The sequence below is a fragment of the Lepidothrix coronata genome, unplaced genomic scaffold (assembly GCF_001604755.1).
Source record: "Lepidothrix coronata isolate B3197 unplaced genomic scaffold, Lepidothrix_coronata-1.0 Scaffold52, whole genome shotgun sequence".
NCBI classification, from domain to species: domain Eukaryota; kingdom Metazoa; phylum Chordata; class Aves; order Passeriformes; family Pipridae; genus Lepidothrix; species Lepidothrix coronata.
Window position 1 is genome coordinate 2,049,230 of NW_016690232.1, and position 26,145 is coordinate 2,075,374.

General features: G+C 47.3%; 1 protein-coding gene across 1 annotated transcript; it reads left to right on the forward strand.

Annotated features, from left to right (window-relative positions):
• Nucleotides 1-9,479: 9,479 nt before the first annotated feature.
• On the forward strand, nucleotides 9,480-16,061 carry TNFSF4 (tumor necrosis factor superfamily member 4). The gene is made up of 3 exons (XM_017815643.1): nucleotides 9,480-9,677; nucleotides 14,153-14,195; nucleotides 15,688-16,061. Exons 1-3 carry the CDS (start codon nucleotides 9,480-9,482, stop codon nucleotides 16,059-16,061), a joined length of 615 nt encoding a protein of 204 aa, XP_017671132.1.
• The last annotated feature ends 10,084 nt before the right edge of the window (nucleotides 16,062-26,145 follow it).

Below are 26,145 nucleotides of genomic sequence, written 5' to 3' on the forward strand. Positions count from 1 at the left end.
AAAAGTCACCTTATGGGAATAAACTATCTCGCTCAGATCTGAGTTAACTGTTGCATCTGTGCTGAAGATGCAACTGAAAGAATTAGTCTTTTCAGGTCCAAAGCTAAAAAAAGCAAAGAATCTCCAAACACTAGATAAGGAAGAGATGATTCAAGAAGATTGAGATGTTGCCAAATTTCTAAGTTATAACTTATTGTTTTTGCAGTCATGCAGGGAAACTATTTAAGAGCTGTTTGTAGTGAAGATATTTAAGAGGTGTCTGGAGGGCTGAAGAAAAATGAAAGACAGTAAATTCTCCAAGTATCTGTTTCACATATGAGCTCTAGTGGACAGAGGGGGAGAGGACACTGCTGGGGGTACATGTGGTCACATGTTGCCTGGGTTACTGGGTGTGCCTTGGTGAGGAAACATTCCCTCTCTGCCAAGCAAAGAGGCTGATCAGCCAAAGGCACATGGAGCTCATTACGGGATGCTGGGAAGAGCCTTCTGAGGACTTACTGTGGGATGTGTGAGGAAAGGAGGAAACAGGGGAAAGAGATTGATGAAGGTGGGAAAACAGAGGGAAAAGGGGACAAAAGGGACTGCTCAGATGCCTATCTGACTGTTGCCCTGTGCCTGATTGCTGTGGCATGTCCCATCTGCTTTCTAAACTCTCTTCACATGTTTCCCTGGTGAGGGTCTCTGCTTGGTGTGCACAGGTGTGTATGGAGGTTGGAGTACCAGTGAGGGAAGGGACACCATGGGGCAAAGCAACCTGTGTGCCAGGATAGCAGCTGCCAGAGAGACTGGGGTGTGGGTGGGTATGTTGGTGTGTACAGTGGCTAGCAAGCAGTAAGCCAGGCCAGCTGGAAACTAGGATAAAAGCCTCAGGAGACAGGAGGATGGACTGGAGAGACTGTATGTCTAAGATCAGCAGCTGAAGGAATTAATATGTTCTGCTGTGGGCTTTCATCTTGATAAGCCAGAGAGGGGAAGAGGATGAGGCCACTGGTGCTGCTTGTGTGAGGACTGTGGATTTTCTGCCTGTACTGATCTGCATCGCTGACTGTGTGAATATATAGCTATACACACACACACATTGTGGGTATATATATGTTCTGTGTGCATGCACATTGAGCCTTGCTGCTGGCTGGGCCCAGGGAGCCAGAGCTGCAGCAGCCTTATCAGTGGGACACTGGTATGAACCCATATTTGCTTGCCTGCCTGCAGAGAGGTGTCCCCTCTCAAGCTCCCCAAGGGTGGCCAGGGTGCAGGGGGTGCTGGCTGCAGGCAAGGGAGCCCTGAACGTGCCCCTGAAGCCCAGCCACGTCCGTGTGTCTATGGGAGAAAGCAGGCTGGGCTGTTCATGTTTCACCTAAGGACTAGTGAAAGTGGCAGGTGGAGAAGAAAACAAACACAGGCCAGCTGCAAACATCACCGGTGAAGGGCTGACTGCTCGGACTCCCCGCGTTTCATTCCACAACACTCGAACTCCTCCTGCCCGCGTCCCTCGGGGCTGACAGCGCGGCGGCTGCGTGGGACGGGCAGGCAGCTCCGGGGGCTCTGGTGCCAACCACAGCCTTCGTGCTGTGCCCCCCGCCCCCTCTTTAAAGCCCGTCGGAGCACGAGTGCTGCTGTAATATAGAGAAAGCTTCTGGCCGGGTTAGTCATCCGAGGCTCTCGGTGCTGCCTCGCACCCCCCGGGCGGGCGGGTCGGACGCGCTCGCCTGCAGAGCCCCCGCAGGTACCGAAATGCACGGCCGGGGCTGGGGGTGCCTCGTCCACGGCACCCACGGGCTGCTCCTGCAAGTGCTCATGGGCTCCTGCCAGCCACGAGCGAACGGGGCCTGGCTGCGTGTTTTATGGTTGTAGGAGAACGAGCAGCTGGGAAATATTTCCTGCCCCTGCTGTGTTATGGGCTTATGTCATGAAGACAGAGAAGGTTGAATTAGACTACAAGCCTCAAGGACCATCTGCCGGGGACACCCTGGGAGAATGGGCCAAGGACTGCTGGATTTTTGGAGATCTGGACCTTTTCTCATCTCAAACAGAAGTAAAAGTTTAAGTCTATGGAAATGCTGTTGTGATAAGAACTTATCAGTCATTCATTCAGGCTGCACCTAGGTAATTCAGTGTTTTGCAAAAAAAGGGAATAAAAAGAGAAAACTGAGCAGGTTGTTTCTGTGTGCTGTCTTAGAGATTGGCACGAGGTCCCAGCAACTTTCCTCCTGCAGGGTCCAGAGAGGGGAATGGTGATGCTGCCAGGAAAATCTCTATCAAGACTCAAGTGAGACCAGGGTGGCATCAGGACAGTTTACAATGGTTTCAGATGGTCATTTCGTAATATGGATACTGTTAAGCAGATGCAAGTGTATATTTGGTGCTTTTTACAGTGAATAAAGTTGATTTAATTGCTGATGAAGTGGTCAGGTCTTAAGGAGTGGTGACCATTATCTGATTATAGTCATTATGAGCAAACGGGGGGCAGCCCCAGCCAGTAATACAGGTGCTAGATATTTCAAAAGAGCTAATATAAATTAGGGGAAATTATGAGCCAAACTGACCAGGTGGAAAAAGCAATAACTAAATGACTGTGAATGGAAAGTTAAAGAGCTTTTTAAGAATTATTTAACAGTAAAGGAAACAATTTAGCCAGAAGCTTAAAGCTGTTAGAAATAAGAAAACAATATTCAGAAAACATGAAAAGGAAAGAGTTCATAGTGTTGACAAAGGGGAGACTATGAAGCATCCTGCTGGTCAATGTGCTTTTGTTGACATTAGATCTTGATTCAGTGTCTGCAGTTCCATAACTAATGGACTAACAATTCCTGGTGGTGAGAGGCAGGTGAAGCAGTATCGAAGCAACCTGATTAGCAAAGGATGCTAAAATACCACCCCAATGAAACACTAGCAAAGGGATGAAGTGTCCAAAGGAGGAAGTGGCACTGTACATGTGTCTTTCTCTCTGGGCTTGGCTGGGGCGTGAATGACATTTAACCCTTTTCCATCACTGTAATGTACCAGTTTGAAGTAAATGCAAAGCAATGACCACTGATTAAAATGCACAAGTAACAGCAAGATAGAGGCTGGGGTTTGCTGACAGAAGTGTTGCAAGCTTCAGCCTGTCTCTGTCCCAGAAAAGTCACAAGCCCTTAACTCCCTCTCTCCTTACTGCAGTCTCTGCTTGCCCACCACCCATCTGCTTCTCCTTTACTTGTTTAAGGCTAACAAAAGGCAAATGCAAGTCTTTCCCAAAACCCTACTTGCAATTCCTTTCATCATGTTTAAAAGAAGTGAACAGGTTAGAGGTACACAGGAAGAATGAAGAGCTCCAATAAAACCTCATTTTCAGGAGGGATGACTTTTGGAACATCTCTGCTGACCAAAAAAACTCCCACGGGGGTGATGAGGGGAAGCAAAAGTCCGATGATGACAGTGCCAGATAGGCAAGAGAAACCACTTAAACCAGAGTAGAGCTGTATCTGGGGCATCACAGCCTTCATGTCCCTCTCAGAGGTTTCTAACACCACAGGAACGAGTGGGAATGGAGCTGGCTAAACCAGCTGAATGTCTGAATGTCAGGTGTAGAATTATTACTTTCTTTTCATAGCTTGTTTATTCTCTTTACCAGGAAAAATTTCAAAAAATGTATTGATATTCTCTCCTGATATCTTACAATATGATGGTATGTTATGGTGGGATTTTTGACTGAAGCAACTATAAGACAAAGGAAGGAAGATGCATGTGATTAAGTTCACCTCAGCCTTTTAAAGGTGCTACAGTGAATGCTTAGCCCCTACCCACTCAGCTGATAGTATGGTAAAGGAAGTCCACTCCGAGGAACAGAACAGCACACTCCACAGTGAGATAGAGAGATAACTCTCAGGGCAAAAAGACCACCACCAGCAATGGAAAATCTCCCATCACATCCAAAAAGTGACCTTTAGCAGCAGCTGACCTTTAGAAACCTAATATCTTTGGTGTGAAATGTGGTGGCTGAGGAAATACTGACTTTGGCTTGCTGGGAAGGCTGCACTACTGCCCCACGGGGCTGTGCTGAAAACCACAACGCTGATGTTAAAAAATGCCATTAAACACTCGGCCCTTCCCCAGTCACTGCACCCACTTACAGATGCCACCCAGCCTGGCTCCAAGAAAAGCTGCCAGCACTATCATCGAGGCAGGTCCTGATCCTGCCTGCCTTTGCTGTGCCCAGTGCAGCTGGTGCTCAGCATTGTGTCCCTCTTGGAAAATAACCATCTCTTGGCCTAAGGGCTGTGACCGCCAGGAAAAATGACTACACACAGCAGGGAGGCATCAGCAGCTGCTGGAGGTGTGCCCTGGGGAACCTATCCACTGCTCATCCCCCTGCTCCCATAAATCAGCATCCGTGGAAAATTCCCAGTGCAGCAGTGTTGGATGAGGCACAGTGTGATTTACCTCAGTGATGATGCTCCTTTTTTGGGATCGCTTCACAAAATCCTGGCTCTGCCTAAATGTCAATATTTTTCTTTGTGATTTCACAACATTTTCACTACTTCTTTCTCTATTTTACACTGCCAAAAGTAGCCTGACTTACATAAACTCCTTCTTACTGCCTCAATGCCTCTGCTGACAGAAATTCTTGACACGCACATCAGCCAAAGAGTGGCTGTATGCAAGGAGCAAGAAAAAGCCACATGGAAGTGAAATCAATCACAGAATTTTTAAAGGGCCTCCCCACTCACCACCTCCAAGAATAACCTTTCAGCTCAGATTCATATCTATGCTGATATTTTAGCAATGGACTATATAATATTTTTCCACTTTAGGGTGAATTGAGCAACTAAAATCAGTCAGGAATCAACAAATTCTTGATGTGCTAAATGTGAGAGACATTAGTATCTTTGATGATCAAGGGAGAGAGATACTTCATTTGGTTCAGAGACACTGGAGAAGGAATTTACAAACAGTTTAGATAAAATTCCTTGAATCTGATAAATAAATCTGGCTTAGTTATAAAATACTGGAGTGGGCAGAGACATTAAACAACAGTAGCTGGGGCACACAAAAATCTTGCCTCTGTAACACTCTGATTTTCTCCCTCTCAAAGGCTTCCTTTGCTATTTCTCACTATTTTACTGAGTCCTGAGGCGAAGACAGCCTTGGTGGAAAACAGGCAACCACACACAAGAAGACAACCCAACACTAGGTGTAAATTGTATTACTTGACTGCAGCAACGAGAGCAACAGCACTGCTCTCCAAATGCAGGCCAAACCTTTAAATTATAGGTGAAAAATACCAGCAAGAGCTGTGAGCTGTGAGTGTGTCCCCGTTCCTGCTTGGCTTGCCAGAGGGCCCAGAAGATTCCCAAGGGGAAGGGCACGCTGCAGAAGGGCAGGTCCCAGAAAGACAAGGTATGTATCCTTCCATTTTGTCAACAAACCATCAATAATCACTCAACAAGCTCCACGTCTGTGGAGCAGAAGTTTCATACAGACCATGCTTCGTGTATCTTATGGAAAAGAGAATCAAAACTATTGCTGAAGGAGCAGTGAATACCCACAGCTACTCCTCTGCCCAAGAGGTTTCCTTGTCCCACAGACAATATCAGGTTTTGTTCTTGGAAACTCATACTGGTTGCTATTTATTTCCATTTTCCTTCCAGATATTTACAAACATGTTAATTGGTTCTTCCACTGTTCTTCTGAGAAGTAAAGTTAAACTCTCTTGTGTAATTCGCCAGTTTCTCCTTTTGCAGGGGTGAGAACACTTTCCCAAGAAATAAGAGCTAAATCAAGGTGAGTGCCAGGAAGGGCTGCCAGTCCTTGGGCAAAGGTCCCTGCCCTGTGACTCCCACACACGGGTGCTCCCCATGGGCCAGGGCTGTGTTTTGTGGTGGGGATGCTCTATGCCCTGTCCTGCTGGTTGGAGTACTGGCAGGCTGGGACAGCTGAGTCCTGGTACAACCATGACACTGAAGGATTTAGCCTTGACTCTGACCAGCATTCTTTTGTCAAGGTTTTTAAAACACTCAGCTTCCCGGTCTGGGAAAGCTCAGAAATGACGGCCTAAGGTAAAAGATATTGGATTGCTGTAAAAAAAACCCACAACCAACCAACCAACTAAACAGCAGCAAGCCATACTACTACCTAACTCTGGTTTCCTTCAGTCCTTGCAGGAATAACATTGCTGCATGTGCCACCAAGAGGCACTTCTTTAGAAAACTTAGCAAGATAACCAGAGCACCGACAGGCTCATGGAGCCCCAAAGCCACCCCTGCCTGCTTGCTCACTAGAATGGCTTGATGACTGCAAAAGGTTGGGGCAAACCCCAAGAGGCTCCAGTTTTAGGGGCCCTGTGGAAGAGGAAGCAAAATAATTTTGATAAACACAGCAAATTCTAGCAAATGCCAGGTGTGCACAGCACGTCTGTGATGTGTCGGGATTCCAAAGGTTTCCTCTCAGGACAAGCAGGGGCTCTGACAGCCACCAAGTGGCCTGCATTTGAGTTTCAATATGCAGGGCAGGAGGACAAGCTGAAAGCAATTAGAACCACAGAAGAGCCTGTGTAGGGGTGTTTGTGATGCCTCTGAATGAGCTGTTCTCTTTTCTGTTTCAGATACAATGCCAAGATTATTACTTGAAATGCAGCTTTCAATCCTCTTTGCTACCAGTGCTGCTAACTCAGGGCGAGCGACACTTGCACTGGGGGAGTACAGAAATGACAAGGCAATTTCAGAAACACACAAGCACAACCTTCACCCCCCTTTTATTTTTTCTTTTATGAGTCTAAGAAACAAAACCAGTACAAAATCCAGAGCTGGGGAGAGGGGAGATGAAGATGGGCACAAGCTTGCATCTGGTTCAAAGGCATGTACACAAAATGTGAGAATTACAGGTGCACAAGAGTCTGGGACAGCTTAGATCAGCATCCTAGCATATTTGCAGAAACTGAGCAGCGAGCAGCAAGCCTTTTCTGGAGGCAGCAGGTTGGGAGCACTCAGGGCAGAAGAGGTCAGCCTGTCTGTGTTCAACAGAGCTGCTCTGACACATGGCAATGCCTGCTCTTCCAGGAAGGCAGCCATGGCCTGATGACTGTGCACTCTCATTCTGTGGTTCCCCACTGAAACACTGACAAGTTCATCAGTAGACTGCCAGACCTGCAGCTGGCTGCCCCTGCAGACACTTGCTGCCCCTGCAGACACTCACTGGTGTCTCATGCTACAGGTACCGGGCAGCCCTGGCCCCACACCCTCCTCTGTGCCTACCTGCTTCAGCTGCAGTGTCAGCCATGGGGACTGCAAGTGATGGGGGTCTGGGGACACTGACCCTGAGCCATCCCTACAGTAGGAACCTCCAAGCATGAGGAGGCACTTGCTCAGGCATTGTTCTGCCCCTCTGAGCCCGTTTCGCCTTTCCTGTAGGACTGGGACAGCTGGGACCCAGCTTCCCAGCCACGCCTGCCTTCCATCTGCACTGCAGCTGGCCTCTTGCAGGAGATCTCTGCCCATGGGGGAAGGACCCAGACTTGGATTTGTTCCCCACCAGGAAGCTACTCTGAAGCCACATTTGAGGTTTCCTCATCTCCAGAGTCTCTGTGGGCTCACACATACCACCGAGCGTCTTTACAGATAGACATCAGAGATCCAAGTAGGGTGAATATTTTTCTGGGGACCTAGACGTGACATTGCAGATCCGTGGGAGAAAACGATCTTCTCCACATCCCTCTGGCCCCAGCAGGCCCTCACAGCACATCAAGGTATCCCTTCGCTCCTCTGCAGGGCTTGGGCAAGCCCGAGGCCCGTCACGGCCGGTGCTGAGCCCCGTGTGGCTGTGTGACCACCAGGTGTCAAAGTCCTGCCTCAAAACTCACACTCTGCATCCGAGGGAACTACTATGAGACAGCACAAACCCTCCTGTCCACAGCTGCAGTCATATTTCTGGTGGAGGAAGGAGGGTCAGGGCTGTTCCCAGGGCCTCCCGTTGGGCTGGGGCTCAGTCGGAGGCTCCAGCACACCCAGGAGAGAGGGGAACGAGAATTTCCATGCACTCAAAAGCCAGTGGAACATGTCATAGCTGAACCTTCTTCACTAAGTTTCCATGACCTGGGGACAGGTCTCTCTCTCTCCAGACAAACACCAGAGTGTGTTCCAGACTCAATCCACCAGCTACCTGCAACTCAAGGTTATTTTTCAAGAGCAAGGATAGTGAGCCTGGGGTGTCCTCACGGCACATTACCTACCCAGCTGCTGGACTTCCCCCTTCATCTGGTTTGTGTTCATAGGAAACATCCTTGCCTAAAAGGAAAAACACATGAAAGAACACTACTCTTGCTTCCTTTGCATGCAGGTTACATGCTTGTCAGGACATGTGCCTTGCGACAGGTTGAAAGAGCACATTTTGGGGAACGGAAACTTTCTGACAACTCATCCCTGGAAGGCAGTCAGATGATAACACTCCCAATGGGCTCAATCTGGGAGAAGGCAGCACCTGACCTCAGTCACGAGATGGGAATTACAACAGAAAAAAAAATCCGTCAAAAAGAGCAGTGGAAAGAGCAGTGCTGGACTGCTCCTGAAAAAGGACATAAAGCCTGTCCAAAATAAGCACAGGAGGTGGTCCCTGATGCAGACAACTGACATTTGGCAGCTCTGTGTGTCAGAAGCAAATGTCACAAGGAGAACAAGCGAAGGGGAGGTGCTGGTGTCCTAAGGGATGGGCAGTCCTCTTCCAGTAGGGAAGCCTGGATGGCCTGGGAATGCCCCTTTCAGTGCATTCCCTGGACTACAGGTTTCAGTGTGTGCAAAAAGGGATGTTCCCTGAGCAGTTCTCCATTTTCTCTCTCCTAGGCTTTTGGGGCACCTCATGGCTTTATGTTCACACACTAAATATGAAAAGGGAAGCACATATTTTCTCTCCAATTCCTTATGCCATCCACCTGTCCCACATCCCTTTCTATTCATTGCTTCTTTACAGAAAATAGATTTCAGGAGCATTATATGATGCTAAAAAGGGCCAGCCCTGTAAACCCCCCCACCTGAAGAGAAAAGTGAGAGCCTTTGCTGACAAAAGACTGAGTGAAGACAAGCACTGTCCAAACAACTTTTCATGATTGTTGGAAAGATGACATGTCAAGATGTCCACAGTTGAAGCTATGAAAGACATAAACATATTTCCTTTCAAAGGCCCTTACTCAAAACTGAACTGGGATGCAATAAATCAGCCCCCACATTCACACACACACAAAAAAAAAAAAAAAAAAAAAAAAAAAAAAAAAAGAAAAAAAAAAAGAAAAAAGAAAAGAAAGAAAGGAAGGAAGGGGAAATTTAGATTAGTCACAAAGAAGTTCCCCCGCCTGCTTGCTTCTCTGGGTGCATAAAGCAGGCTCCTGAAGGCACTGTCTTTACTTCATCTCTGCTCCTGGGACAGGAGCACACTGCTCATCCATCCTTTGCCCCTTCTGAGCTCCTGCTCTGCTTCTGGCTTCTTCTCCAGCAGTTGCTGGCAGTGAGGCTGAGATGGAAGGACGGCCAGAAGTAGAGCCAAGAAATGAAGAGCAGATGGATTGCGAAAGGGAACGTGCTGAGGATGAATGGAGGAGCTGGCAAAGAGGACAGGTTAGGAACACGCTGCACCTCGTGTCCGCGGTTGCTCAGTGGATATTACTGCTTGCCTGCCTGATTTACCTTGGTATAGATTTTCTGCAGCCCTCAACGGTAAGAGCTAATGTTCAACCCATGGTCTTTGGCCTATAAAGATTTGTATGGGCTTTATTTTTTTTTTTTAAGAAAAGAAAAAAGCTTTTAGGTTTATCCTTATTCGAACCCCAAGTTTTTAATCCTTTCCTCATGATAGCAATTATTTTTTAATTTTTTTTTTTTTTTACACTGCTTGTCCTCAAAACACCATCCAGTATTGCCCAGTGCAGGGTTTGGGGCCAAGCTGTCCATTAGAGAGATTGTTCCAAGAACACTTTTTACGCTGGCCCCTGGGGGAGGGAGGTCTGACTCCTTGCCCTACTTGCAGTGACTTGTGCGTATTTCCATTTAATTAAATACGATCATCTGAGCGAATGAGAACCCAGATTGCCCATAAACAACTTTTAAAATGTATTATATGTGCTGGCAGATATGTGAGAAAGCAAGTTATCTTGTGCCTGCTATAGCAAGACCCTCTGAAGCCTTCTGGTGCTGTCAACCTGCCCACATCTCAGGGTTAGGAGCAGTGTCTGCAGAGGACAGCCTGTGCGTGTGTGTGCGTGTGAGAAAGACTGATGTGGTCAGAGGGAGTTTCATGTACACATAACACCACTGCACACAGTATAAAGAACAGAGATGCCTGAAACTCGCAGAACTTCAGCAAAAATCGCAGCAGACACATTTGCCTCTTTCACGTGCTTGCAGGCTGGTGGATTGCCAACAACCTTTCACGGCTATTTCAGTGCCGCTTGTGCACCAGCGACTTCTCCTCCCACACCTTCTCCAGGAGCTGTGTACCACTTTAAAGCTTGTTGTGCTTCGTTTTACCCGAGTTCATTCTTTCCTCCCACTTACACTTGACAGAGTAGCAAGCCAGGCGTGTAAGCATGCAAGGGAGGGATGGCCTCGTGCTCCGGGTCCTCTGCTGTATAACGAAAACCCCTGTGCTCTGCACAAGTTGCACTGACCTGATCTCATGGTGGTTATTAAACTGTAGAATGATGAGCCTGGTAACACTGACAGATAACACGTCATTCAGGTCAGCCCTCTTCTCCTTCCACTACTCTGAGAGAGAGAAGAGAGTTTTTGGGAGAGTAAGCCAGGAGAGAAGGGCAAGCTGTCACACTGCTCAAGGTGCAGAAACCTCTCCCGGGTCACGCTTTGGCTGTGAAGGCCCATCTCTCAGTATCTGGCTCTTCTGTAAAAATGTTAACTCTAATCCTCCTCTTCTAGAGAAGTAGGGCAGGATCTGACATTTCTGCCTATAAGCCTTACACACCCAAGAGAGCAGCAGCTGAGGAGGGGACACAGTACAACCCTTCCTCAACAGAAAAAACTTGAACAGGGTGCTTGAGGAGCAGCAACTGCAACATAAGAAAAGTCCAGGTCCTAGGAGTCACCAGAGGACTTTTTCGGTTTTTAATACTTGCTAACTACAGAGCTAGGACTGGTTTCTGTTATTTTAACAGATAACCATGGTGTCTGGTTTGGAGTGCACCACAATGTGCAGAAGCAGTCTCACGGGCTGTACGTGGGGGGATTTCATCACAGTGCAATTACAGGGCTCAGTAGGATAACTGTGAACTGACCATATAACTGTCTGATGAAAGGGCAAGAGTACTAACCTGACTTGACTTTTAGGGCAGTTTAGGGAGACAGACTTTATGGAAGTAGGGGGACAACAGCATGAGAGGCAGACTGGGAGTGCTGGTCCATGGGACTGACTGAGTGGCTGTTCCTATAATTGGAAAGAGTCTTATTCTGCTCTCCAAGGCTGGAGAGTGCCACACTAACTTTATTTGCAAGCCAATATCTGTGGTTTTTCACATAAAGATCATATTTGATTCCTTTCCATCATTCTCACAGCTCTGAAAAGAAAAACCCTGGACTGTTCTGTGAAACCACAGAACATTTAATGTGATGGCACATGCTAAGGAAAGTTAGCATCAGCAGCCCAGACAGTACTTAACTAAAAGGGACAGAGATCTCATTTCTGTCATGATGCCATCTTAGAGCAAGCCTCAGCTGAGATTTCCAAATAAGTTAAAAGAAAGAGTAGTGATAGTCTGCTCTCACTCATCTACAATTCTCATATCTCCTGGAATTACCTCCTCTTGCCACAGCTCTCCTCTTGCAAGTGAGGTAAAAACCCTAATCCTAATATCTCCTGGTGAGGAGAAGGTACAGCCCACTTCCAGAGAACACTCATCTGCCATCTCTTTGACACAGGGAGTTGGGCCCATGAACACAGTGGCCCCCTCAATCAGGCCCCTGAGGTTTGCCTTACAAACCTATTCCTGTAACTTCTGCCACGTGGCTCTAGACACAATGTTCCAGGCAGGAGGAAGTTTGGGGATGCAGAACAGGCAGGAGTGAAGTTAAAAATCTGTGTGTAAATGATACAGGGAAATTTGAAGCAGTCAGTAAGAAGCACTTCTGTGACCCCAGCCCTTCTGGCACCCCTTCCTGCACACCATTAGAAGACAGAACAGAGAAAGAGAGGTGACTAACTTTGTTACTAGCTCACGGATGTCCTTCCATTACTACTGACACATCCTCAGCACAGTTAACTGGTAGATAACTGCAAAGTGCTTTGAGATCGTGCAATAATTGGCAGGTAATGTGCATTAGTGACAACGGCGCTGATATAATTGCTACAAGTTTGCCATCCAGCCTGTCTGTGTTTAACACACCCTGTTCACCAGTGGCCAGATCACACAGACTGAGGTGGATGTTGTTTGACCTCAGATGCTCAGTGACCCCGTGTTTGCTATCGTGTTGTTGGGAAACTACCTGGAAATCTCAGCTGCCTAAGCCAGGAGTGAAATGTTTGTGCACTCAGGTGCCTAGAATAAGAGCGAGCCCAAGATTCAAGCTGCTGAGGCAGTGGATAGGAACGGTAATGCTGATGGAGATAGTTCCACCTGAGTCACGGCGTGTTAAAAGCTTGCATTTGGCAGCCGTAGCCAGCCTTACCGATGGAGCAAGGGCAGAGCATCAGCTGTGGCAGCACTAGGGGGTGCCAGAGCAGATTCTTCCCAGCACCGGCACCCACCTCACCCTCTGGCACAGATCACAGAGGGCAGCCCAGCTCCAGCCGCCTTCCCCTGCCACTTGCCTTTACCCAGGCACAGCACTGAACCTCTAGACTTCCATGTCTGTGCTCACACTCTGCTCTGTTCCAACATGTTCCCTGTGCTCAGAGTGAAGGGGCTGCCCTGACCTTGTAACGCACGAGACCAAATCCATGAAAGTCAGCCCAATTCATATTTCACCAGCCCACTTTCTCCCCCAGAAAGCCTTTGTAATAGGTGAAGAGATGGAGCAGGGAGCCTAATCTTTCAGTCTTTAATCAGGCAAAATGCTAAATACTCGTGGTTGTGAAGAGACTGCAGATTCGGGTCTTCTGTGGTTATGATGAGAGACAAGTTTGAGATGCAGAGTTCAGACTTAAAAATCCAATACTGAACTTCAGTGTTTTGTGCATCTGATCAGTAAGATGCACATTTCTGTATTTGCATCCTTACACTCATAAAATACAAATCACAGAATCATAGAATGGTTAGACTGGAAGGGACCTTGAAGATCATCTCGTTCCAGTCCCTCTGCCGTGGGCAGGGACACCTTCATGCTAGACCAGGTTGCTCAAAGCCAAAGCCCCATCCACACTGGTCTTAAACACTTCCAAGGATGGAGTGGCCACAGCTTTTCTGGGCAATGTGTGCCAGTGTCTCACCACCTCACAGTAAAGAATTTCTTCCTCATATCTTATCACACCTGCCCTCTGTCGGTTTAAAGCCATTCACCTCTGTGCTATCACTCCAAGCCCTTGTCAAAAGTCCCTCTCCAGCTCTCTTGTAGCCCCTGTAGGTACTGGAAGATGCTTTACGGACTCCCTGGAGCCTTCCGTTCTCCAGACCGAACAGCCCCAGGTCTCTCAGTCTGCCTTAGGAGAGGTGTTCCAATCAATTTTAAACACAACTTAACACACTTAAGAGCCTGTGAGAGACACACATCCAGTAACAGCCTGATTCAAAGTGCAAGGAACCATAAAGCCAAACCCACTTCTTGGTGCCCTGCAGCATGTGTGGATCCCTGCTCTGCAAACAATACCTGTTTGCCGGGTGCCCCTGGCTGTAAGTCAGACTCGAGGCACTGATGCAGAAGAGGTTCTGCACCCGGAGGTCTTTCCTTACTGTTTGGTTTGACTCGATTACAGTCACCAGCGTGGTTTTCTAAACAGGAACACTGCCTGGAGGGCTCAGTCCCGGGCTGGAAGTCTCACCGGCTGAGAACCCTGCTAAAATCGTATTTTATAATAATGATATACAAGAAAGTACAAAGCATAGCTGGGTAGCAGCAGCTGTGCCAGCTGAGGCTGCCTGCTGTGCTTTTGGAGGTGAAGCCCCAGTCCCGGCTGGGAAACAAAAGTGACAGTGGCAGCAGTGGGTGTCCACCAGGTGCCTTAACAAGGATTTCTCTTTTTCTTCCAGCCTCAGAGCGATGAAGTGCCGTGGACCCTCATCCGGTACTCAGGTGAGTGGGTGTTGGGGCAGGGAGCATCCTGGGAGGGTCCCTGGCCCCTCAGTGATTCCTGGTTCCCTCAGTGCAGCACCCACCACTGCACCACATTCCCTTGGCACAGAGGAAGGGCTCCTGTCTCCCCACTCTACTGTGCACTGACCCTAGGGACAACTGTGGCATCCGGGGGGCCCGAAAATGCCTAAATAGATGTTATGTGCTTTGTGGCACAGTGACGGCTGCTGCTTCTGATGGAGGATCGTGCCAGGAGAGCTGTTGTGGGAGAAAGGGGCCAAGTCTGCCCCAGTGCTGCAAGGGGCCAAAATGAAAGAAAAGGGTTTTCCCAGAGCGGAACTAAAAACCTGAAAATCTGCGTGGAGTTGTACAACCCTCACCTATCTCCTAAAACAAGCTTTCACTTCACGAATGAACAAGAAATGCATTTTTGAGAATTTACTGAGTACACGCAGCACACTCTTGGGGTATTTCTGAGACAAGTCAATGGTTTCCTAATGTATGAAAAATGTAAATGATTTCATGGAGAAGAGTGAGTGAGCAAACACACCCTATCAGAAGTAGCACTGCCCTGCATGCCGGCTACATTGAGTGTTTGTCCCATGACATACCTCAGTGATAAAACCAATTACTAAAAGTTTTAAATCATACTAAAAATATTGTTGGCCATTTTACTTCCTGTTAACAGTAGAAAGTCTAATTTAACATAAATTCATGTTCTTTAGAGGAAAAGCTTAAGAAATTTGGCCTCAGCCCAGAGAGTCGATGCTGCCTACCTGGAGACCTTCTGAGTCCCCTGGTCCTGGGTGTTCAGCTGGTGTGCTGAAAAATGACAAGCACAGCAGGGACACATGACCAGCATAGCCCTGGGAACTGTTACTGTTCATTGCAAGAGAAAACTTTCATGCTAAGTTCCAGTTTAATTTCTCCTGATTCTGCTCTGTATTAATTAGATTATTCTGTTTCTGTCTGTATGCTGCTCTTTTATCCTGTCTTCTGTTTAAAAAAACCCATAACCAAACCCCAAGAAAAGGGCTTATGTTACCAGCATCTTCACAGGAAGCACTTTTTGTCTTCTTTCCAACTCTGAACACTTTTTTCTCATCTTATTTACTGTCTTGATTTTCCTGTCCTTTTTAGGAATCTATGCTTCCTAAACTCACAGAGATACTTTACTTAATATATTTTTCTGTTTTTTAAGTAACACACAGAGTAAGTAAATGGTGCATAAATAGAAATTTGGAGGAAGAATTCATATAAACTGGAGTTAGGTCCAAAAGGCACAGCTTAATCAAAAGAGCCTGGAAATTTCCACAGAAGATGATATCTGTCTAGAGCAGATGTTATTCTAGCTCTGATCTGCCCTATTCTTTGATTCACTCTCTCCTTTCCTATATTTTTTCATCTTTCCTGTAGTCAGTTGTTATAAAACAACCCATTTACCAGATGACACTTGTAATCATGGGATCATCTTTTCCCTCTTCCATTCCAGGCCCAAGCATCAAAGGAGTAGCCATCAATCTCACTGCTGAAAGAGGCTCTATTCAGATCAGAAATGGCTCCATCATGATCCCCTGTGATGGCCTCTACCTGGTGTCCCTGACATGTTCCCTCTACCTGGAAGAGGACTTGCTAAAGTTGACCCTGCAGAAGACAGAGAAACCTAAGAACCGTGACCTCTGGATACAGACTGTCCAGAGCAGTGGCAACACAGTAAATCCCATCGCAGTAAATTTCACCACAGCGCTCTTCTTGTTCCGTGAAGATAACGTCATCCTGTGCACCAACTCCAATGCCAACATCAGCGATTTGTCGCTCAGCCTGGTGTTACAAAGTCCCCCTGAAGAAGCTCTCTGTTGGAGCTGACGTATGCAATGCAACATGTAAAGTACAGCCTTGCCTACCAATCCATTTGCCTGTGGGATACCTGTTCTCACCGGCTGTACTCGTACAGGCAGACTGCTCTAGCCTTCCTCCTTGGGGCTGTGGAAAGCCCCAGCTGGAGGGCAGATAAACCACAGTGCAAACAGGCTTTATATAGTGTGTGCCATGTTCATGCCTTTGGAGCTCTGTGCAGCTGATTTGCTACCTAGGATGGATCTTTCCAACTCTCGGGGGAAAGGGATGTGCAGAGCCCTCGAGGAGGACAGAAATTAAAGCCAAAGAAAGTCACACAAGCTTAGCTCATATTCAGAGAAACCCCGGGTTTCTCTGTTTGCTAGACAGTTCCTGTATATAGGACAAAAGTGCTGTCTGTTTGCTCAAATAAAAGTCTTGTAAGTCAGGAAAATACCTCAGGTGGCTTGAAGCCATTTGGAGTAGGAGAAGAACAGATCTGGTCAACAGCCCTTCGCCTGGCCAGACAGGAGATGGGAAAGAGCAACAAGGGACTTCCTTTGCAGTGATCCAGATAAATGATCTCTGACAGGTAAAGGCCATGAAAGCAGGTGATATTTTGAAAGGAGCTGACAGGACTGCACTGGACAGCAGAAGCACAGGTCCTGCAGTGACTGTGGGGTTTTGGGGAGCAGATTTTAGGAACAGAGGCCCACTGGCTGTGCCAGCTATCTGCAGACTACTGAAGCCTCAGCCAAGGGAATATCTCGTGGGACATTTACATCTTGACACCAGCTCTCAGAGGAAAATCTTCAAGCACACACTCACACACTGGTTTCAGTGATTCAGGCACATAAAAATTTGGGAAAACATGAAGACACTGGATTTGGTGGGTTCTCTCTAATGGACCAAGTGGAATCTGCAGATCTATGCATCCTTTCCTTGGAGAGGACTCAGATGGTTCTTGTGAGCCTTGCAGTAGACCTTGTCACACAGGTGTACATCAGAGATCCATAGGCACGACCTCTGCAACGCACCTCTGCACTCGTGCACACCCTGCCTGGCTCGTGCTGAAGCCAGACAGCTCTCAGTGGTTCTGGGCTGCACATCCCTGTTTTCATTGCAGCCTGGGGCTGCTGAGGACAAGTCCTGCTCTGCCCACATTGCAGGCAGCACGTGACCTGAGCACAGCCAGAGACTGCTGTATTTTTGGTTGAAATGAGGCAGATATCGAGGGCAAGCAGATTACGTGTCTCCCAATGAACTCTGTCAACATTTCAGCATGTCATTGCTGGCTGTACACTCGAAAGCCTTTTGTTAAAAATATTTATATATTTATACGATAGGCATAGGAATTGATAGGCATCAGATTTCTTAAAAACACTGGGAAGGCTTCAGACCCGGATGTCAGTGCTAAGCTCCTTTTTTGCAGATGCTCCCAATGCCCTGGAGTGTTCCAGGCATCAGCCGGGACCGACCCGCTCCTGGCTGAGCACTCCTGCAGGCTCAGGTGCCACAGGCAGGCAGCTCTTCCAGGCCTTGGAGAGCTTTTCCATATGCTTTTTGCTGTGAACTTCCCTACGTGGGCCAGGCCACAGACCCAGGGGAAACCTCTGTGGCTGAAGCAGTTATTCACATAGTACCAAGAAGCCGCTTTTCTCCTCTCGGCTGAGAAGCTGTGGGCTGACTTGCACCCACAGAATACTCCTCCCTGATTCTAAGGGATATTTTGGGCTTTTACTTCTGGCCATGCTGAGCACCACCAGGACCAAAGACAGCTGCATTCTGCCCCCAAGCTGGGGATTGTCACACTTTCCAATTAAAGTGAGAATATGTTTCCCTTCCTAACAAACAATAAACCTTTCCTTTGTAACATTTGGGCTCGTTAGTGTCCCTTGGAGGTGGGAGCTGGGGGAGGAGGGAGGTGGAGGTGATTGGTGAATTATACATCCAGTGTTTGAGAAGACATTTCTACTGGTAGGAAAACTACATGAAATTTTCACATCCTTCTTTTTTTTTTTTTTTAATCCTTCAGCTTTCATTTCAGGTCTCCACAGGGTATCCAGGGCTGGTGCTCCCCAGCGTGGGCTGACACAGACAGGGCAGGCTGTGTCAGTGGTGTGGACAGGGGTGCATAGGACAGCAAGAAAGATTTAGCCTAGACAGCACAATTAGATTTGTTCCTCAGAAGGCTACACTCTTTCTTCCTTTTCAAAGCATGACAGGGCATTTCACACACTGATTCCACTGCACTTCCAGGCTGAACTAGACTTACCTACATACATACATATACATGCACCTGTCTTGAAATAAAGGTTGAAACAATTCCGTTCCTGAGATTAATTACTTGAGGGACTGACAGTCCTCATAAGTTTCCATATTTTCATCTTCTGTTTGTATCTGGAGATTCCCTTTCTCCATGAGATTAAAATTCTCTTTGATAGAGAAAACATTAATTTTTGTTACTGGGGCTGTTAAGGCTTTGTAGGAGTCCATAGATAGTGCTGGAGTCATATCTTACAGCTCTGTTCAACCAGGTCAGTGCTCTGAGGGTTTAGGTCACCCCTTGAAGCTGGAAGTGTTGAAGTGCAAGGCTGAACTAGGTAGTTTCTGGAGAAAATCCCTAACTCCAGAGACACAACACATTCCACTTCCTGAGCTCACTGTCACTGAAATGGCACCTCGTGGGCTGTCTGTCCTTCACAAGACTCTTTTCATGAGACCCATTTCACAGGACACAGTCATCAGCCAGGGATTACTGACCCTCTGTTAAAGCAATCTCCCCCACTGCTGCGTGTTATATTTAACACATGCTACTGCATAAACTACAGAGGTGGCCACTGTGTACTCCTTCTCGTCTCTCTCCTCTTTCCTGCTCTCCCCACTCACATAAAACAAAAGTCAGGGTCACAAAGCTGATGTAAGAGCCATTGCCATCCCTGGGGAACGAGCTGACCTTGCTCCTCCCATCAGAGCTCTTGCTCTCCAGTTGAGAAGAAATTACTGAAGGTGACACAGAGCAGATGGAGGCCGCTTCTTTTTACTGGAAGTGATGGGAAACACTTAATTTACAGTCCATTTCGCATCCATGGAAAAGTCACCTAATATCTACCACAAATGGTTATCGGCAATGAGGGATAACAAGCCATTATGTGGTTTTTAGACACCACACACATTTCGTCAGCCAGCATGAGTCACACCTATTGCCTTTCGGCTTCACTAGTGAGAGAAAAAAAGAAAGCTGGAGTGTGCTTGGCAAAGTGCAGTTGATTTCCACTGCTGTCCAGCTTGGACAACAGAAAACCAGGAATTCAGTTTCCTCATTCAGCTGTCAAAATGGGAAAGTATGAACATAGAATCCAACAGTCTCTGGCAGTAACTAGTTGGGAAGGTTTTACTTAATAGACCTTCCTCGGCAGCATCTGTTACTTCAGAGTTGTTCTCTGAGCTGACAGTCAGTTATTATTTTCCAAGGGATCCAGACCGGCCCCAGGGATGTGGCAGTCCATCAAATTAAGCAAATTGAGCAACACTCATTGAGGACTGGGAGAAGGGGAGTTGGTGCCAGGCCAGAAAGGGACAGTGGCAAGAGATGGGCAGAAGGATTTATCATTGTTTGCAGCCTTGTATGCCCTAAGGCCAGGGAGGATCAGAGAGCTTATTACTCAGCTCTCTAAGTGGATGAGAAAAGCTATAAAGGTCTGGCAACCTGGGCAAGCAGAGCTGAGGCTGAAGGCACGTCTCCCCATGGAAGTGCCAAGCAGTGAGGCAACTTGCAGACAGCTGCTCAGCTTCCCAGGGCAGAACATACCCTGGTGTCACCCCACGTGGTGACATGATTCCACCAGAAAGCAGGAGCCCAAGGACTAGAAAACCCACAGGCCAGGGCAAGAGGGGTCAGTGGGGCTGGCTGTTGTGTCCCAGGGGGACAAGGATGTGTGGCACAGAGCCCAGGCAAGCACAGGGAAGGAGAGCTCAGGAGAGATGCAGTGCTTGTAGCAGGTCCGTGGACTGATTGTGCTTAGGACTTTGGGACCACAGTGTAGGACAGTTGGAAGGTAGGACTAAGGGAGTGTTTCTCCTGCGAGCCCACTCTCAGGGAACCAAACCTCTGCAAACACCTAATCACAGCCACTGCCTCCTCAAACCCACTTCCTCCTCTTAATGTAAAGTCTCGCACAATTACTTTTTAAGTGACAGCTGCTCTGTAATACTGCTCACCTCTTACTGACACGAGGTTGCCCCAGGGAGATCACAAGCCCCAGCTGCTCACATGCACAAACACTCTCCCTTTCCTGGGCCTGCCTTTTCTCCTGCCTCTGCAGTTTGTGGGGTTTGGTTGCCCATGCTGTTCTTTGGTGGCCAGCCAAGGCACAGGGTGCTGAGCTGGACCTCCGGCCAAGGTGCTTGGATGGTCTGTCAGTGCTCAAAGAGTAAACAGGATAAGGTTTGGGGCAAGACAAAACTTGATGTGATGTGAGCACAGGTGTACTTTCTTAATAATTGCTTTAATTGTTTGCTTCAGGGCAAAATTTACACCTATTTACTGGCAATCCAGAGACCTGTTTCATGTATTTATAAAGACAGTACCGAACATATTGCAAGGATAAAGATTTAACCCAGCATAGGATCTGATTCATAAAGTATACAGCAGCCTTATCATTTCATCACCAAATACATTCCTGAGATGATATCACTGGTGTTATCTCATGGAGTTCAAAGGACTCACTTTCCTTTGTCTTGTTTTGGTAATTTAAGGTTTCTATTACTGGCAGTGTCTGCTTATTTGGCTTACTGTCACCAGCACAGAAAGTTAGCAGGGTATATACATCCAATGGGGACAAAGAGATGAAATTTGGTTTCTGACTTTTTTTAGCAGTTATTTGCAGCATTTTGAAACATCAGCTGACCTGCTCCTCCCTTCATCACTTCCCATAAGAGCCAGAAACATTAACAAACCTGCCAACAAGAAACTTCTTCAATGTGTGCTAGGTTAATGGCTGGACTTGATGGTCTGAAAGGTCTTTTTCAACCTGAACAATTCTATTATTCTACATGTTCCACTCTTGACAATGTGAAGGACTAACTCTGATGGCTGTTCACCTGCTCTGAAAAGCCTCAGGTCATGCATTATCTCCAGCAGTATCCACACCTTACAAGAAAAGGTTTGATACACGTTGCAGGAGAAAATTCTCAGCACATCCCAATTGGTTTCGACAACTTGAGTCATCTCCCACATATGCCTTGCCTTATGCTTGATTCTTTTCACAAGAAGTGTCCTTTCTAGAAGCAGGGGCAGGTGCTGCCTTCCCATGCCAGTGCTTCATGGCCCATGTGCCAAATCCTGATGTTTGCACTGACTGTGCTGTCACAGACACAGCCAGAGACCTCACCTGCCCTGTTGCAGAAAGCAGCCAGGACTCCTCCTTGCCGACGTGGGTACAGTCACATACACCTTCACCTCTTGCCTGGCTTTGCAAAAATAACAGCAAAGAAACAGATGGAGAGAGATAACCTTCCACTGAGCCTTCAGACTTTCACAGGTATCTACATACAGCTTGGACCAGACAAGCTGTGACCATCAGCAGGAACTGTGCAGGAGGGGATGATCTGTGCTGGACACAAATCACTGGTATCAAGAAGCACAATACTCCAACACTACTGCATAAAGCAAGCTGTGTCAGACCAGAGAAGAGGCTGAATCAGTAATCAAAACCTGAGCACAGTGGAAACAACTGGTACTAAATAATTAACATCTCCTTAACAATGTTTCACGTTGTAAGCACAGCTGATCAAAAAAGCACAGAGAGACAAAATCACCAAAAAAGAACTCTGTGGCCATAGTCAGGTGGAGAGGTGGGCAAAGCACAAGGCAGGACAGCTGTCTGAGGCTGAAAACATTCACAAACAGCTCAAAAGAGATACCTCGTCTGCAGGAACACAGGCAGAGGGCACCCAGCAGGGAAAGGTCTGAGGGGTCTTCCAAGCAGCTTGTGAAGGTGGCGTTTTGGAGAGACAAGCAGCTCCTCCACATGTACTGGGGTGTAAGCTCTTGACCTGCAGATGAACATTCCCCTCTGTAGCTGAGAGCAGCCCACACACTGCTGGCTTGCACTGCTCCTGCACAAAAACTCCCCGGGACAGAGCCCAGGAAAGCCACACACACAGACCATATACAGTAAGAGCAGTGAGCACTGTAATTAGCCCTGGAAGGCTTCCGGGAAGGACATGCAGGCCAGGTCAGTGTCTTGGCTCATCAGTACCCCAAGTGCTAAATCATACGGTGTTAGGAGCGACTGTAATGCAAATTACTACACCTAATACTAAGAGGATGTAAAACCTTTTAAATAAGAATAATTTTGATTTAAAAAAAAAGTCAGCTTAGCCAGAGAATAGTCATAAGTTGTAACAAAACCAGTTCTCTCAAGTCATGAAAAATGCTCAGATAATAATCTGTTGAGGGTCATCTGCAGAAGAACATTGATTAATGTTCTTCATTGAGCCGTGATACCTATCAGATGTCTCACTTATGCATCTTTTCCTTGGGCCTAAGGCTGTACTACAATCCCACTCTGAGGGAAACATTTTCTGGCCTTATAATTCTGGAGCATAACTCCGAAAGAGCAGCTTTGCCTGTGTCAGCTCTATCGAGAAACCAGCGCTATCTGATCCCTGGGGCCCCAATGGCATGTGAGAGCAGCATGGTTTTCTTCCTTGCCCTGTTTCACACTCCCTGTCCCAGGCTGAGCACAGTGACTCAGCTCTTGAGGTCTGAAACTTTGTTTTTCTCCTTCTCCTCCTGACCATGATCATCAACAGCATGAGTATGCTAAAATACTTCAAATGAAAGTATATTCAGTATCGTTCTTGCAACACTTTTACACTTGCACTTTCTCCAAACCCAGAAAACTGCAAAAACTAATTAAGACAGATTAAGTAGGGATTGTGATTACGAATATTGTGTCACAATTTTTGAGCACTTTTGGTACTTAGGATCATCCACGTCAGCTTAGCCATTCCAAAGTCTGTTCTGCAATGCTTGCGCACCCCACAAACACACACACAGATGTGCCAGGTATATCATCCATTCCTCACAGCTCCTTTAATACCAACTTTAGCACATGACAAGGCATATGAAGTCAGGAACGTGGTGGGAAAATCAGCCTCAGGCCCAGACTCACACTTGGTTTGAAATGGACCTGAATTGCTGCAGTGGTTTTCCACAGCTTGAAATACCAGACCAACCACTGGGGGGTTGCAGGAATCACTCTGACACTGTTCAAATGATGGAGAGTTTTGCTTGCTGCTCTGGTCACAGCCAGCCAAGTGATGAATGCAGCAAGAGGTAACACAGAAAGGCAATGGGCAGAAGTCACCCTTGGACTGGCATGAAGGCGGGTCCCCATCAAGCACACGGCTCAGACAGCAGCCGTGACCACTTCACACACGCTCTGCCACAGCCCTTGGCTCTGCTTGTGGTTGGACTCTGTGCTGGTTTAAAGGTAAACCAGCAGGGGAAAATGAACTCCACTCAAAAGAGAGATTATAAGTCAGAATAACAATTTAATAAAATAATACAATAAGTACAATTATCTAGACAAACAATTGGTTTTAAACCACAAAACCCAAATGTATAACCCAGCACCCTGGGGCATGAACAGAGTGGTGTTAGTTGGGCCCCCTGAGTACAAAGTAAAAGGAAAGGGGAAAACCTGTTGGTGAGAGTGCTGTTGCAGTCTGGTCAAGACTGCTGTTGCAGTCCGGTCGAGAGCGATGGTTGCGGTCCAGTTGAGAGTGGTGGTCTGCAGTCTGGTTGAGAGCGGTGATCTGCAGTCTTCCTTTGGATCCCAAGAGTGGTTCCCAAAGTTCCAAGACTCCAAGATTATATATTCTCCAGTTCAGGCAGGAATGCTCAGTACTTCCCTCAGAGCGGGGAGTTCCACAAAAGTGTGAGAACAGGGAGGCACCCTCCTATCTCACAGGCCTCTTAACAATTTATAGCCTGATGAGTCAGGCTGCTCTGGGTAGAAAGTGTAAATAATCTGTTGAAAACAGTTTCTGGGAAATGGCATGGAAGGCTATAGAATACACAGTTTTGGGTTACACCCATACAGTGATGAACTGGTCCCAGCTGTCCTAACTAGGACAGACTCGGGTCTCCAGCACTGATTAATCTGTGAACAGCAAAGCAGTGCTTGAGACAGGCACTCAGAGATTTAAACACCACTGCTCCTGAACAGCATGTTGGGGGAGAGCCACGGTGGTCCAAGGGGCACTTGTCCCATTTTGGGACAGCATACCAGGTCCACTCCTGGCCATCTTCATGTGGCCTCAGCTGGAAACATCCCCTCTCACTGAGCTTTGTGACACCACAGATGTCCCCACAAAGTATGATTCTGCCTGACAAAGTGACTTTCTACACAACTCACTGCCTTGCTGCCTATGCAGAATTGGATATGCCCCTGCTTAGGGATCAGTCATATCACATCAGTTGCTAATGTGGACCTGGTTTTGGTGCTTAATCAAAAAAGGGCCTAAAGCAAAATTCATGAAGGATGTCCCACCCATCACAACCTTTCAACTGAGGTTGGGATCTCTCTGGCTTGTTCTCCCTGTCCCATCACTTTTCGTGGTGACACAAGCACAACAGGAAGGTTGCAGCTGGCTGTCATGCAGCAATCAGAGAGGTCTTATTGTGGGTGCAAGTCTTATCCCAGGCTGAACGATGCCTCCTGCTTTTCTTCCACAACAGAGTAAATCACCATGAAACAGCAGCCAACATCACTAGCAGAATACAGGTTTTGCCTGATTTTTCAAATTTCCCTGGGAATTAAGGTTTTGGTGGTTTCCCTTCTTCATCTACATTGCACCAGGACTTGAGCAGGGTGAGGAGAAACAGGCATTTTCTGAGAACAGGCACACTGAATCATGTCAGGATGAGAAAATTAGCTGCTCAGAGAACTTCAGGCTGCATAGAGAGGCTTCTAATTACAGTACATCCCAATAAGCTTTGGTGGTTTTGGGGGAAAAAGATGCATGGGATATCCCTTACCTTTATGAGGCCCGGATTTCACCTGATGTGCTGGCAGTTGGTGTACACATGGTGAGTGGCAGCTCGTATGGGTGGCAGAAACATCTGAATCTTTGTAAACCAAGTAACAACTATGTGGGTGTGGGAGCTCCCAAGGGATTGCATCATAGCAGGGGCAAGAGGCCATGCCACAGCCCTGCAAGGCTGCCCTGCCATCACAAGATCCTTCTTGCACCAGTTTCCTGGGATGTCCTGAAGCAAGAACATTTGCAAACAGAAAAATACGCCTCCTTTCTGGTTTCACCTTCGCCACCTGCTCCTCCCCTCCTTGCCCTCAACTTGGAAGAGTGCTGTGTCACGTAACATCATCCCACCAGGTGCTGGGTGGCCAGATGAGATCTGTCACCAATCTGCCCACTTCTGTGAGCTCATAAATGACATCTCGCTTAGCCAAGAGAAGCAGGAAAGGAAGTTTCAGTTCTTTTACCAGGGGACACTGGAGGGAGAGGCTTCCAAATGAGGCTGATAATTAAACAGGGATGCAATAGGTGCCAACTGGTAATGCCAGCTGGATTACCAGTTCCTGGGCTGGGCAGAAAACGTTGCCATGGCTACAAGACTGACTGAAATCTTGATTTTTCCTCTGGCTGAGCCTCAATCAGCTTTTCCGTTCTAATAGTAAATAGACAAGGCAGATAAGTAAACAGAGAGGGTCAGTTTTCACTTTCAACCCTCCACGCACCAGTGGGGTGTGAAACATCGGGTAAACTGCAGTTCAACTGCTGGCTGTATTCCATCAGGAGCTATTCTTGGGGAATTGCCTTGTTTTCCCAGCTCCCTACCAAAACAAACTCACTCATGCCTGTGTCATGGTAGGGGCATGCAGAAGCCAAGCATAGGCTGCTGTGACTGCAGGCGCAGAGGAAAAGGGAGATTAAATTAAGAGTTTGATTTATCACCCATTTGGCACTCCCAACACATATCGTTTATACCCTTCTCTCCCACCAACAAAACTCTGCAAGCTGAAACCTACCAAATAAGAGCCTGAGGGAAATTACAGTGTACCTTTCCTAGGGTTGAACT

Bases quoted from the DNA above. Each gene is read 5' to 3' on its own strand.
- TNFSF4 (XM_017815643.1), top strand. From the start codon at position 9,480: ATGGAAGGACGGCCAGAAGTAGAGCCAAGAAATGAAGAGCAGATGGAT. The intron at 9,678-14,152 runs GTAAGAGCTAAT...TTTTTCTTCCAG, and splicing joins ATTTTCTGCAGCCCTCAACG to CCTCAGAGCGATGAAGTGCC. The intron at 14,196-15,687 runs GTGAGTGGGTGT...CTTCCATTCCAG, and splicing joins GACCCTCATCCGGTACTCAG to GCCCAAGCATCAAAGGAGTA.